We start from the raw sequence: 15,450 nt of genomic DNA, 5'->3' as shown, positions 1-15,450 counted from the left end.
TGGTCTCCCATGGGGTGCAGGGCCCAAGCACTTGGGCCATCCTCCACTGCCCTCCCAGGCCACAGCAGAGAGCTGGCCTGGAAGAGGGGCAACCGGGACAGAATCCGGCACCCCAACTGGGACTAGAACCTGGTGTGCCAGTGCCGCAAGGCAGAGGATTAGCCTAGTGATTCGCGGCGCCAGCCCAGTAGACACTTTTTCTAACCAGCAGTAAAAGAATTGAAGACCAGAGAAGTTAACTAAATTACTTAAGGGCACAGATCTAATAGTGGCAGAGCCAGAAGTTTTAAAACTCCTTGTGTTTCAGTAGGTCTATAACATTAGAAAAGCATTATAGAAAAAGGAATTTAGAAGAAATATATGGAAGTGAGCTTTTGGCCTAGTGATATGATGCCTTTGTCTCATTTCAGAGTACCTGAGTTCAAGCCCCAGCTGTTGCTCTTGATTCCAGCTTCCTGCTGTTGCAGACCCTAGGAGACAGCAGTGATTGCTCAAGTAATTGGGTCCCTGCCACCTAGGTGGGAGATCTAGATTGAATTTTGGACTCTTGGCTTAGGTTCTTGCCCAACTCTAGCCATTGCAAACATTTAGGGAGTGAGCTAGTAGATGAGCTCTTTCTGTCCCTATCTCTTGACTATATATATATATATATATATGTATATATATATACACACACACATATATATGCATATACATATATGCAGATGTAGATGAGCACAAGATAGGTTAAGGAATGGTAATAAACTTCTTTGATTGGAACAAAAGATGACAGAAATATAGTGAAAGATGAAATTGCCAAATACAGATTGAAAGCAAATTGTATATCATCCTCAGTATTGGACTGGAAACTGAGACTTGACCTCTGTAGGCTGTAAGGTTTCATTGGAAATTTGGAAGACAGAGTAACATAATCAGAGAAATCCTGTGGGTATGCAGAGCACTTTGATGGGGAGAAGGACTCTAGGAATGGGAAGTAGTTAGAATGAAAGGAAGCTAAATTGGCTGGTTAGTGGAACTGGAATTCCTGGGAGCAGTTACATTAAAGTTATCAGAACGCAGGGGTGGGGAATATCTGCCACATATAAGGCCGACAAGATTATTTGGTCTTACCTTGCCAAGGCAATGTCAAGTGGAACTCAAATTTCAGTAAATCTATTGCAGGCTAATTTTTAAGTTGATCATTTTATATGGCTTGTGAATGATGTTATAAATATCTAAATTGCTCTTGGCAGAAAAAAAGTTCCCCACTCCTGTTAATCAGTATGAGTATGAGACTAATAAATATCATTTGCAATGGATATTAAGGAGATAAAAATACTTATTTTTATCTTTATTCTATTTTTTAAAAAGTGTTTATTTGAAAGGCAAGCAGAGTGATTGAGAGAGTGAGAAACAGAGAAATCGATCTCCCATCCTCTAGCTGATTCCTCACACTCCCAGAATAGTCAGAGCTGGGAACCTGAAGCCAGGAGCCAGGAACTACATTGGGTCTGCCATGCGGGTGGCAGGGACCCAAGTACTTGCTTTCATCTATCACTGCTGCCTACCAGGGTGCACAAAGCAGGAAGCTGGAGTCAGAAGAGGAGCCAAGACTTGCACCGCAGGCCTTCCTTTATGGGATGTGGGCATTTCAAGCAGTGTCTTAACCAGCACGTGCAATGCCTGCCCTGAAAGAGTTAATTTTAAATAATGATTTTTTTTTTAAATAGAAATAAAGGCTTCGAAAGGTATGTTTCTTTTGGAGGATGATGAAGAAATTTAGGTCACATTGCTTTTGAGGAAATAATCTTCAGAATTGCAATTGAAATCTTGGACTTGAGTTCAGAAGAGGTATCAAAACTGCTGGGAATCAACTTTCCAAGCTAGAGTGAATTAGTATAAGCTATTAAAATTTAATTAAAGTTAAATAGAATTTAAATTTTAGTTCTCAGTCATATTACAAGTGCTTAATAGCCACACATGTATAGTGGCTACGCTGTTATTCAGCAAAGTACAGAGCATTTCTATCTTCTGAGAAAGAAAGTCTGTTGAGTAGTGCAGGTTAAAAGATCGGGAGGGGAGAACCAAGGAAAAGAGCAGGTAATTTCAAGAGGCAAGGAATGAGTAGTTAATATCAGTCCCACAATGAAGGTAAGCTGAATAGGAAATAAACAATTTCATCATTAAAAGTTATTTAACACATTGATGGAGATGTCTTTATAGCCATGAAAAGTACAGTTTTTGTTTTTGTTTTTGTTTTTGTTTTTGTTTTTGTTTTTTTTTTTTTTTTTACAGGCAGAGTAGACAGTGAGAGAGAGAGAAAGGTCTTCCTTTTACCATTGGTTCACCCTCCAATGGTCGCTGTGGCCAGCATGCCGTGCTGATCCAAAGCCAGGAACCAGGTGCCTCTCCTGGTCTCCCATGTGGGTGCAGGGCCCAAGGACTTGGGCCATCCTCCACTGCACTCCCAGGCCACAGCAGAGAGCTGGCCTGGAAGAGGGGCAACCAGGACAGAATCTGGCGCCCCGACCGGGACTAGAACCCAGGGTTTCGGCGCCGCAAGGCAGAGGATTAGCCTAGTGAGCCGCAGCACCAGCCAGAAAAGTACAGTTTAAGAAGGAAAAGTGGCTTTAAAAAGTCCAGCATTGGGCCTATATTGAGGCACAGCAGGTTAAGTCTCTGCTTGCAATGCCAGCATCCCATATCAGAGAAATAGTTCAAGTCCTGGCTGCTCTGCTTCTGAGTCAGCTTCCTGCTGATGTGCCTGGGAAAGCAGTGGGAGATGGCCAGAGTACTTTGGCCTCTGCCGTCCATATAGGAAACTTGGATAAGGTTCCTGCCTCCTGGCTTCAGGCTGACTCAGCTGTTGCTGTGGTGGCCATTTGGGGAAATGAATCAGCAGATAAAGATCTTTCTCTTTCTGGCTCCCCTCCTCTCTCTGTCACTCTGCCTTTCAAATAAATAAATCTTTAACAAATTTGAATAAAATTTTAATCTTTATATTTTAATAAATCTTTAAAATAAAAAGTCAATCTAGTGGAGCTGGTGTGGTACAGCAGTGTAAGCCACTGCTTGTAATGTCCATAATTCCATAGTAGAGTACAAGTTCAAATCATGGCTACTCCACTTCCAATCCAGCTTCCTGCTAATGAACTGGGAGGCACCAAATGATGATCCAAGTTCTGGAGTCCCTGCTACCCACATGGGAGACCCGAATTTCATTCCTGGCTCTTGCTTTGGCCTGGCCCAACTTTGGCTGTTGCAGGTATTTGGAAATGATCAAGAGTATGGAAGTTAGGTCTGTCTGTTATCTTTCTCTGTTTCTCCTTCTCTCTGTCACTTTGCCTTTCAAACAAATCTTTTTTTTTTTTAGATTTATTTATTTATTTGAAAATCAGAGTTACACAGAGAGAGGAGAGGCAGAAAGAGAGACAGAGGTTGTCCGTCCGCTAGTTCACTCCCCAGTTGGCCGCAATGGCTGGAGCTACGTTGATCTGAGGAGCTGTGCCAATCTGAAGCCAGGAACCAGGAGCTTCTTCCAGGTTTCTCACGCGGGTGCAGGGTCCCAAGGACTTGGGCCATCTTCTACTGCTTTCCTAGGCCATAGCAGAGAGCTGGATCAGAAGTGGAGCAGCTGGGACTCGAACCAGCACCCATATGGGAAGCTAGCACTCCAGGCAGCAGCTTTACCTGCTACACCCAACACCAGCCCCCAACAAATAAATCCTAAAATAAAAAAAGTCCAGCTAGTCTTAAAAAAAAGTCCAGCTAGTAGAAGATGAAACAGAGGAGTGAGGCATCAGATGTGAAAGAACATTTGACAATAATTAGGAAGTATCAGTTGATTATGTCAGAGTCATTGACATTTAAGCCATGATGACCAGGAAATCTTTTCCAACACACTTCTTACTGTAGTTTTCCTTTATTTTCTGGTGGATTATCTCTCACTGGCATTGTTTGAGATTTACCTACCAACAGCTTTCCTTAATTATACTTGATTTAACACCTGTCTTTCTAATTAATCCCTGCTTCTGCTGAGACATCAGAGAAAATCTAAGATTCTCATCCTTTCATCTACCTCTGTGTGAAATGGAGGTCTTGGGGCTGGTGCTATGGCATAGTGGGTAAAGCTGCTGCCTGTAGTGCCAGTATCCCCTATGGTCACCGGTTTGAGTCCTGGCTGTTCTGCTTCCAATCCAGCTCTCTGCTGTGGCCTGGGAAAGCAGTAGAAGATGTACCCGTGTTGGAGACCTGGAAAAAGCTCCAGGCTCTTGGCTTTGGATCAGCACAGCTCCCACCACCATGGCCATCTGGGGAGTAAACCAGCATTGGAAGACTTTCTCTCTCTCTCTCTGCCTCTGGCTTCCTGTAACTCTGCCTCTCAAATGAATAATTTGAAAATAATTTTAAAAATGAAATGGAGGTCTTTAAAGAACTTACACTTTAAAGAATTATTTTAAAATAATAGATTGGTTTCTGTAAGTGATGGAATTTATGATATTTATCATCCCTTAGGGTATTTTTTTAAATTATAGGCTGTAATAGTAATATATTCTCATTGTGGGGAAAAGAGCAAATGATTGAAAGCTTGTTTTTTTTTTTTTTTTTTCAAAAGGTCTCCTAGACAATCCCCAAGATGGATAGTGAATGCATTTTTGTATTAAGTTGTACAAGTGAGCTCTTAATATGCCCTTCAGAAAGTATTATAGGGCTTAATCTTGAATATTTTTATTTTTATTCAGTGGCCCTCAGATTCTCAAGAACTTGATTCTAAGGAACTTTCAGCTGGCTCTCAGTTTGTAGGTCTCATGGCAGTTCTCACAGCATGTTTTTCAAGTGGCTTTGCTGGTGTTTATTTTGAGAAAATCTTAAAAGAAACAAAACAATCAGTATGGATAAGAAACATTCAGCTTGGTAAGTTGTGAATATTTTCTAATATTTTTACATCAATTATCTTGTTAAATTTAAAGATTATTTTAAAATAAGTAAGCTTGCCTAAAATCTTTTTATCCAAATACCTGGCAGTGGTTTTCCCTTTTTTAAAAAGTATATTTAAATGAATGATTTTTTACTCAAGAATATGGAATTTTAGTGGTAGGCATTTGGCCTAGTCATTAAGATATTAGTTAAGTTAAGACATCTGTGTACTTTATCTGAGTACCGAGATTCAATGCTTGTCTTCTGTTCTTGACTCCAGCTTCCTGCTGGTGCAAACCCTGAGAGGAGCAGTAATGGCTCAAATGACTGATTTTCTGCCACTCACAAGGCAGTCCTGGATTGACTTCTCACCTACCCCTTTGGCGTAGTCCAGCCCTGGCCATTGTGGGCATATGGGGAGTGAACCAGTGTGTAGAAGCTCTCCTTGTCTTTCTGTCTGTCCCTGCCTCTGTCTCTGCTTCTCAAAAAACAAACAAAAAAAGAATATGGAATTTTAGGTCTATGATATGGGGTATATAGTTTCTTTCAATCCTTACATTTTGGAGCCCAAGTAACTTTATCCTTGGTTGCCACTACTTTCCTAATATAAAATGTATAATGTATAATTCCAGAAAATTTTCGGCAGCTCATACAAATCTTGAATTTCTTTTCTATTTACATATTAGTAATATCTGACATTTACTAGTGCTTACGTCATGTATAAGCAAAGCGCTTTATTCTAAATACTTTACATGTATTATCTCATTCAGTTCTCATAGCAACATAGAAGGTAGGTCCTACCATTGAAGACTACATTTTGAAGATAAGCTAAGTGAAGAAGAGAAAGCTTAAGTAACTTCTTTAAGGTCACTTAGGAAGAGAGATAAAATCAGTATTTGTATAAAATGTATACATTATACATTTGAATAAAATGTATGCATTTTATTTCTAGAAAAGGAAATTGATATACTTAAATGGAGGAAGTTTGAAATGATTTTTTTTTTGACAGGCAAAGTTAGACAGTGAGAGAGAGAGACAGAGAGAAAGGTCCTCTTTTTTCCATTGGTTCACCCGCCAAGCCAGCGCGTTGCGGCTGGCTCACCACGCTGATCCGAAGCCAGGAGCCAAGTGCTTCCTCCTGGTCTCCCATGCGGATGCCGGGCCCAAGGACCTGGGCCATCCTCCACTGCACTCCTGGGCCACAGCAGAGAGCTGGACTGGAAGAGGAGCAACTGGGACAGAATCCGGCACCCCAAGTGGGAATAGAAACCCGGGGTGCCGGTATCGCAGGCGGAGGATTAGCCTAGTGAGCCATGGCGCCAGCCCTGATTAATTTTTTGTTTGTTTGTTTTAAAATCTTTTTAATTCAAAGTGTTATGTTTTAGCTTGTAAATATTTCAGCAGGTTTCTAATTTAAGGTAAATAAAAGAACAACAAATCCCACATATTAAAGAACTACATTTGAACAAATATTCAAACTATTTATGGTATTGTAGCATTTAAATCCTCATAAGGACTTCTAGCATTTAGTATTCTGGTACATATTTATTTGGATGATGCTATACTATATAAAACTGGCCATGTGAGAAGAACTAATTGCAAATCAACATATTCTGTTTTAGCCTCTGTCTTTTTGACTTTGGTGCTTCTTTTTGCTTAAGTTTTTTTTTTTATTTAAAGATTTATTTATTTATTTGAAAGTCAGAGTTATACAGAGAGAGAAGGAGAGGCAGAGAGAGAGAGAGAGAGAGAGAGAGAGAGAGAGAGGTCTTCCATCCGTTGGTTCTCTACCCAATTTGCTGTAATGGCCGGAGCTGTGCTGCTCTGTGGAGCTGCACCGATCCAAAGCTAGGAGCCGGGAGCTTCTTCCGGGTCTCCCACGTGGGTGCAGGGGCCCATGGACTTGGCCATCTTCTACTGCTTGCCACCCTCCCAAACTGAGTTCTAAGCTCCTGGCTTCAGCCTGGCCTAGCCCTGAATGTTGAGGTATTTGGGAAGTGAACCAGTGAATGGATGATGTCTCTTTCTGTCTCTCTCTTTCTCTCTCTCTCTTCTTGTCAAATATAAATAAATAAGCTTATACCTGAACCTTCATTTCATCAGGTCGGATTTAAGTTTCTCTGCAAAAATTGTAGAAATTTATTGAGTTCCTTTCCCTTAAGAACATTCAAGGTAATTATTTTAAAAGCAAAATTTAATTAGCTTATTTTTGTTTCATTTGTATAGAAAGTGCACAAGCTTTGCAAGCATTAAGCAGTATCATTAACCATTTCAGACAGAATCTATATATATAGCAGATTGTTAAGAGCACTTTTTTTTTTAAGATTTATTTTATTTATTTGAAAGACGGAGTTACAGAGAAAGATACAGAGAGATAGGTCTTCCATCCCCTGGTTCACTCCCCAAATGGCCACAACGGCTGGAGCTATGCCGATCCGAAGCCAGGATCCAGGAGCTTCTTCCGGGTCTCCCACGTGGGTGCCAGAGCCCAAGGACCTGGGCCGTCTTCTACTGCTTTCCCAGGCCATAGCAGAGAGCTGGATCGTAAGTGGAGCAGCCGGGACTAGAACCAGCGCCCATATGGGATGCCGGCGCTTCAGGCCAGGGCTTAAATCCATTGTGTCACAGCGCTGGCCCCAGAACACTTGTTTTTTGTTTTTTTTTGTTTTTTTTTTTTGTTTTTTTTTTTTTGTTTGTTTTTGACAGGCAGAGTGGACAGTGAGAGAGACACAGAGAGAAAGGTCTTCCTTTCCGTTGGTTCACCCTCCAATGGCCGCTGCGGCCGGTGCACCGCGCTGATCTGAAGCTGGGAGCCAAGTGCTTCTGGTCTCCCAAGAGAGTGCAGGGCCCAAGCACTTGAGCCATTCTCCACTGCACTCCTGGGCCACAGCAGAGAGCTGGCCTGGAAGAGGGGCAACTGGGACAGAATCCAGCGCCCCAACTGGGACTAGAACCCGGTGTGCTGGCGCCACAAGGCAGAGGATTAGCCTGTTGAGCTGTGGCGCCGGCCTACATTTGTTTTTAAAGTCAGACTATTCAAATACTGATTTCATCTCTCTTCCTAAGTGACCTTAAAGAAGTTACTTAAGCTTTCTCTTCTTCACCTAGCTTATCTTCAAAATGTAGTCTTCAATGGTAGGACCTACCTTCTATGTTACTATGAGAATTAAATGAGATAATACATGTAAAGTATTTAGAATAAAGTGCTTTGCATATATGTGACATAAGCACTAGTAAATATCAGATATTACTAATATGTAAATAGAAAAGAAAGAAATTCAAGATTTGTATGAGCTGCCGAAAATTTTTTTGGAATTATAAAAATGGAAGATAAGTCAGAATTCATTATTATATGGTGCTTCATGGATCTCTTACTCTTTGTTTTGATCTCATAAGCACAATGCTAATAGAAAAAAAGAGTAAGGTATCTGAGAGTTTTGAAAGGATACTTAAATAAATTATGGACAAGTCCAAATTACCACAAAAAAGTTAAAACAGTGTTTTAGCATTTTTCAAACATCAATTTATCAAGATAAGCAAATCGATGAGAGCCAATGTTTGCCAGAGAATAGAGACGTAGGAACTCTATTACCTGTGATTGCTAGGAGTATAGATTGCCATAATATTGTTGGATCTCAATTTGCAAATGTTTATAAAAATATTGAATAAATGTAGGTTTTGATGCAAAAATTCCACATCTGAATGAGAAATTATCCTAAAAAAATAACAAAGATAGATGTTCAGGATTACTCATTTCAGTGCTGATTGCAATTGTGACAAATAGAAGAAAAAACTTAAGAGGACTAGTTAATAAATTATCAATATGATTAAATAGTGAAGTGGACTCCAGAACTACTCTACTCACATCTTGAGTTCATTATTTGCCAGCAGTATGAGCTCAGATAAGTTATTTAATTTTTCTGTCCTTCAGTTTCTTCATCTATAAGATGGGCATACAAGTATGACCTTATAGGGTTATAGTGAATTAACATATATAAAGCACTTAAAAAATTCTTGACATATATGTTATGTATTTAATATTATCATCCAGACAATGGAATATTTTTAAACTCTTAGATTTCAGTAGATCTGTACATACTGACACATATGGTTTGTATATATCCTTATGTATCAGATATGTTTCTTAGTAATTATGAAGTGTTACTTTTTAAATATTTGTGTGTGAGAGAGAAGTGGAAAAAGGGACAGAGCTTGGTGCTGGCACTGTGGTATAGTGGGTAGAGCCACCACCTGCAGTGCTGACATCCCATATGGGCACCAGTTTGAGTTCCAGCTGCTCTACTTCCAATCCAGCTCTCTGCTATGGCCTGGGAAAGCGGTGAAAGATGGCCCAAGTCCTTGGGCCTCTGAACCCACGTAGGAGACCCGGAAGAAGCTCCTGGCTTCAGATTGGTGCAGCTCTGGCCACTGGGGAGTGAACCAGGAGAATGAAGACCTCTCTCTCTCTCTCTGTCTCTCTCTGCCTCTCCTTCTCTCTGTGTGTAACTCTGACTTTCAAATAAATAAATAAATCTTTTAAATGAAAAAAGGAAACGAGACAGAGCTCCCATGCAGTGGTTCACTCCCCAAATGCCTGCAATGGCCAGAGCTGAAACTGGGAGCTCAGAACTCAATCCAGGTCTCCTCTATAGGTGACACGGACCCAACCTTTTGTGCTATCTCCTGCTGCTTCCCAGTGTTTGCATTAGTAGGAATCTGGAATTGGAAGCACAGATGTGACTTGAACCCAAGGCCTCCAATTTGGAATGTGGGCATTTTAACTACTAAGTGAAATGCTTTCCCCAAGTATTATTTTTCTGAATGAAAAAAATTAGGGTGGGCCTTGTGGTGTAGTGTGTTAGAGCACTTCTTGGAATGCTGGCATCCCATATTGGAGTTTGTGGAATCCAGTCCCACCTGTACTTCTAATTCAGCTTCCTGCTTGTGTGCCCAGGAAGTAAGACATAATGGCCTAAGTGCTTGGGTTCCTGCCAGGTCCCTGGCTCCTGGTTTGGACCTAACCCATCCCTAGCTATTATGGGCATTTGGAGGGTAAACCAGCAGATGGAAGATCTCTCTCCTTCTATCTCTTTCTTTATCACTTTGCCTTTAAAATAAACAAGACTTTTTTAAAAATGTGATACATTCAGGGGTGATTTATAATTACATTTCAAAATTACTTTTATATTCAAAAGTAGACACATTTAAAAGATGGAGGTGATGTGAAGAAAATTTTAGGAGTGGGCATTGTAGAAGAGCAGGATAAGCCACTAATGTAAGGACTCATACATTCCACATCCAGTCAGTTTGAGTCCCAGCTCCTCTGTTTCCGATCCAGCTTCCTGCTATTGTGCCTGAGAAGGCAGCTGATGATGATAGCCCAGACACTTGAGTGCTTGCCAGCCATGTGGGAGGCATGGAGTTCCTGGTTCCTGGCTTCAGTCTGGCCTGGTCTTAGCTGTTGTGAGCCTTTGAGGGAGTAAATAATAAAATAATTCTTTAGAAAAAGGAAATTTTAGAGCATTTTTATATCTTTTATAAATTCCTTTCCATTATGAAATACATTGACTAGTTATTGCTTTTTTGTTTTGTTTTTTAAAGAATTATTTTATTTAAAAGAGATACAGAGAAGATAGAGCCAGTTCACTCCCCAAATGACCGCAACGGCCTGAGCTGAGCTGAGCTGATCTGAAGCCAGGAGCCAGAAGCTTCTTCCAGGTCTCCCACATGGGTGCAGGGGCCCAAGACTTGGGCCATCCTCTACTGCTTTCCCAGGCCACAGCAGAGAGCTGGATTGGAAGTTGAGCAGCCAGGACTCAAACCGGCACCCATATGAGATGCTGGCGCTGCAGGCTGGGGGTTTAACCTACTGCGCCACAGCGCCAGCCCCTAGTTACTGCTTTTTGAAAAACTTGTTTCACACATCTACTTTTTTGATTGTATATATTCTGAAGATTACCCATAAATATTGTCCCCAGTAGCATCCATTTGTTTAATTTGTAGCCTAACAGTGCTCTTGAAAATCTCTTAGATCCAGCAGTCATGTGATAGGCTGTATTACAGAGATCAAGAATCCATATGTGAACTAGGCATAGTTCCTTCTCTTACTGAATTGACATTTCCTAACATTTAGAGTTCAGTAACACAAATCCTCATGTTGATTATGACTGATTTTTAGCCCTGAGTTTTAAAAAGTTGTATTCATTTATTTGAAAGAATGACGGAGACAGAAGGAGAAACAGAGAGAGAGAGAGAGAATCTTCTATCTGCTGTTTTACTACCTAAATTCCCACAACCAGTGGGGCTCATCAAGCTGAAGCCAGGAGCCAGGAAACTCCACCTAGGTTTCCTACATGGGTAGCAGGAATTCAGTATGTGAGTCATTATCTGCTGCCTCCCAGGAGCATTAGCAGAAAACTGGATCAAAAGCAGAAGTGGGGGCCGGCGCCGCGGCTCACTAGGCTAATCCTCCGCCTAGCGGCGCCGGCACACCGGGTTCTAGTCCCGGTCGGGGCTCCGGATTCTGTCCCGGTTGCCCCTCTTCCAGGCCAGCCCTCTGCTGTGGCCAGGGAGTGCAGTGGAGGATGGCTCAGGTGCTTGGGCCCTGCACCCCATGGGAGACCAGGAAAAGCACCTGGCTCCTGGCTCCTGCCATCGGATCAGCGCGGTGCGCCGGCCGCAGCGCGCCGGCCGCGGCGGCCATTGGAGGGTGAACCAACGGCAAAAAGGAAGACCTTTCTCTCTGTCTCTCTCTCTCTCACTGTCCACTCTGCCTGTCAAAAAATAAAAAAAAAAAAAAAAAAGCAGAAGTGGGAGTCAAACCAGGAACTCCAGTATGGGATGCAGTATCCCAAGTGGCAGTTTAACCTGCTGTGCAACAATACCTACCCAAACCTTGTTTTAAAAAACTAGAAATAAAAAGATTTATCTTTTGTGGACTTGCTATAAAGTTAACTGAAAATAGATTTTTGTAAAAAAAAAAAAATAATAATAAGTACAGGAATAGGGGACGGAGAAGGAAGAAGCCTGGGAGCATGGGCAGGAGGGAGAGTAGGGTGGAAAATATCACTGTGTTCCTGAATCTGTATATATAAAATACATGAAATTTGTGTACCTTTTATAATATTAAAAAATATTTATGAGAGCCAGTTGTGGAATAGCTGGTTCATCCTCCACCCACAACGCCTTCATCCCATATGGGTGCTGGTTTAAGACCCAGTTGCAGGCTGGCGCCGTGGCTCACTAAGCTAATCCTCCACCTAGCGGGGCTGGCACACCGGGTTCTAGTCCCGGTTGGGGCGCCAGATTCTGTCCTGGTTGCCCCTCTTCCAGGCCAGCTCTCTGCTGTGGCCAGGGAGTGCAGTGGAGGATGGCCCAAGTGCTTGGGCCCTGCACCCCATGGGAGACCAGGAGAAGCACCTGGCTCTTGCCTTCAGATCAGCGCGGTGCGCCGGCCGCAGCACGCCAGCCGTGGCGGCCATTGGAGGGTGAACCAACGGCAAAAAGAAGACCTTTCTCTCTGTCTCTCTCTCTCTCACTGTCCACTCTGCCTGTCAAAAAAAAAAAAAAAAGAAAGAAAGAAAGAAAGACCCAGTTGCTCCATGCTAATGCACGTGGGAAAGCAGTGGAAGATGGCCTGAGTGCTTGGGCCCCTGCATCCATGTGGAAGACCCTGAAAAGGCTCTGGGCTCTTAACTTCGGCCTGGCCCAGCCCTGGCCGTTGCAGCCATTTGGGAGTGAACTAGCAGATGGAAGATTGATCTCTCTCTCTCTCTCTACCCCTCCTCAGCCTCTCCCCCCTCCCTCCTTCCCTCTCCTCTCTCTGTAATTCTGCCTTTCAAATAAATTTAAAAAAAAAACACACCTTTTTTATATAAAAAAAAGGTTTATGTATTTATTTGAAAGGCACAGCATCAGAGAGCAGTGGGGAAAAAAGAGGGGGTGAGTGAGGAGAGAGAGGGAGAGACATTTTCCATTCTCTGGTTTACTCCCCAAGTGGTCACAATAGCCAGCGATAGGCCAGGCTGAAGCAAGGAACCAGGAACTCCATCTGAGTTTCACATGTGAGGGGCGGAGGCCCAAGTACTTGTGCTATCTTCTGCTGCTTTACCAGGTACTTTGGTAGAAAGCTGAATCAGAAGCAGAACAGTCAGGGTTTGAATTGGCACTCTGATATGGGATACCATTGTTGCAAGCAGTGGTTTAACCTGCTGTGCCACAATGCTGGCCCCTAATGCTGTTTTTTTTTTTTTTTTTTTTTTTTTTTTTTTTTTTTAAGATTTGTTTTGTTTATCTGAAAGCCTGAGTTACAGAGAGAGAGAGAGAGAGAGAGAGAGAGAGAGAGAGAGAGATCTTCTATCTACTGGTTAATTCTCCAAATGGCCACCAATGGTTGGGCTTGGACCAGGCAGAAGCCAGGAGCTTAAGACTTCATCTGGATCTCTCATGTGGGTGGCTGGGGTCCAAGTACTTGAGCCATCTTCCATTGCTTTCCCAGATGCATTAGAAGAGAGCTGGATGAGAACTGGAGCAGTTGGGACTCAATCAGCACTCAAATGGAATGCTGGTTTTGTAGGTAGCAGCTTAACGCACTGTACCACACCAGCTCATAGCCCATAGCCCTGCTTTTTTGGATAATTGTTGTTCTTTCAAAAGTTGTTTATTTTTTTAATGTTCAGAGGATGACATTTTACTTTCTCTGCATTTTTAAGGATTTATTTATTTGAAAGGCAGATACATATTTAGAGAGGGAGAAGCAGAAAGGGAGAGAAAGAAAGCTTCTGTCTGCTGGTTCACTCTCCATGTTGCTAAAACAAAGCCAGGAACCAGGATCTTTATCTGGGTCCCACTTGGGTGGCAGGGGCTCAAGCAGTTGGACCATCTTCCTCTGCTTTCCCATGTGCATTAGCAGGGATCTGGACCAGAAGTGGAGCAGCTGGGACTGAAACCAGCACTCATTTGGTATGCTGACATCACACTCAAAAATTCTTAAGAAAAAGTTCTGTCTCATACCTGAATTTTTCTATCTGCAAAATTGAAAATCTAGACCTAGCAAAAGGAAAATACAAAATACAATGATGCAATCCAAAAGTAGTATATTGCAAATATTTGAGTGAGACAAACATCTAATCATGTAATTTATGCATATTATTTTAGTGCTCCAAAGTTGGTAATCTTTGTTTTTTAAATATTCTTTGGTTTGAAGTCATAGTGTAGTCCTAAGTTTAGTGTTATTTTTATTTGAATAAACCAAATAAGAATTTTAAAAGTAGTCAAATTTTATCAAAAAAATCATTATTAAAATTATTTGGAATGTCAACAGAAAAATACCTTTTCAGAAAAACTAAGTGACATGTGATGTAGATTAGATTTTATTTCTCTTTAGGTTTCTTTGGGAGTATATTTGGATTAATGGCTGTGTACATTTATGACGGAGAATTGGTATCCAAGAATGGATTTTTTCAGGGATATAACCAATTGACCTGGATAGTTGTTGCTCTTCAGGTAAAGCACTATAAGTCCTTTTTTGAATTCTAATAAATGTTATTTTAACATAGAAAATCAAAGTAGCTATGGATTTACTGATTGAAGGGGAAAGGGTTCCTGCTGTTAGTAGGCTTATTGTATTTATTTTATACAGGAAAGGTAAAATAGAATTGATCTTAGCCCTAATGAAAACCCAATTTTGAAAACAAATCATAGGCCGGCGCCGCAGCTCACTAGGCTAATCCTCCGCCTTGCGGCGCTGGCACACCGGGTTCTAGTCCCGGTCAGGGCGCCGGATTCTGTCCCGGTTGCCCCTCTTCCAGGCCAGCTCTCTGCTGTGGCCAGGGAGTACAGTGGAGGATGGCCCAAGTGCTTGGGCCCTGCACCCCATGGGAGACCAGGAGAAGCACCTGGCTCCTGGCTTTGGATCAGCATGGTGCACCGGCCGCAGCGTGCTGGCCACGGCGGCCATTGGAGGGTAAACCAATGGCAAAGGAAGACCTTTCTCTCTGTCTCTCTCTCACTGTCCACTCTGCCTGTCAAAAAAAAAAAAGAAAAGAAAAAAAGAAAACAAATCATAAATGAACTGTGATTTTCAAATTTAGCATAATGAAAATGCAAGTTTCACAATAAAATATTTGAAACTAAAAGCAAATATAAGTTTTAATTTTTCTTCAGTTTTTATCATTGCACAGGAATTCTGTGGTCAGTCCACTGAGACTCAAGAAGCATACCTAGATGTTTAGTTCTGATTTTAGCTTCTAATACAGTTTAGAATATTCCTGTCAAGTTGCTTTAGTTTTTATGTAATTTGTAATTGCTTAGTTTTGAGTATTTCTATCTTCAAAAAATATTTATTGAATACTCTGGAGGATATAAAAATTAAGATACAAGTTATTGTCTTCAGATCCTTCTTCCATTCATCTAAAGGTATTTAAAGCCACAAGGTCCCAACAGGTATGGGGAAGGTGGCAAAAGATAATTATGTTTTCATAGTAGGAAGCATGCTTATATTATGTAAGATGCAGTAAAGGACACAATGATAAGTAAAAATTTGAGAGAGAATTT

At 41.6% G+C, this 15,450-nt stretch overlaps 1 protein-coding gene across 5 annotated transcripts in view; it reads left to right on the top strand.

Annotated features, from left to right (window-relative positions):
• The window catches only part of SLC35A3 (solute carrier family 35 member A3), a 76,508-nt gene that overhangs the window by 40,769 nt on the left and 20,289 nt on the right, over nucleotides 1–15,450 (top strand). For all 5 annotated transcript variants that reach the window (XM_008264828.5, XM_089300302.1, XM_002715839.6 and 2 more), the window contains 2 exons: nucleotides 4,722–4,893; nucleotides 14,282–14,400. In XM_008264828.5, the coding sequence (XP_008263050.1) occupies nucleotides 4,722–4,893; nucleotides 14,282–14,400 (291 nt within the window). The remainder of the gene's footprint in view (nucleotides 1–4,721; nucleotides 4,894–14,281; nucleotides 14,401–15,450) is intronic.

The sequence above is a fragment of the Oryctolagus cuniculus genome, chromosome 7, assembly GCF_051225735.1.
Source record: "Oryctolagus cuniculus isolate XC-2025 breed Fujian yellow rabbit chromosome 7, ASM5122573v1, whole genome shotgun sequence".
Taxonomy (NCBI): Eukaryota; Metazoa; Chordata; class Mammalia; order Lagomorpha; family Leporidae; genus Oryctolagus; species Oryctolagus cuniculus.
The sequence above is the reverse complement of the archived record's forward strand: the minus strand, read 5'-3'. Positions and strand labels throughout refer to the sequence as shown.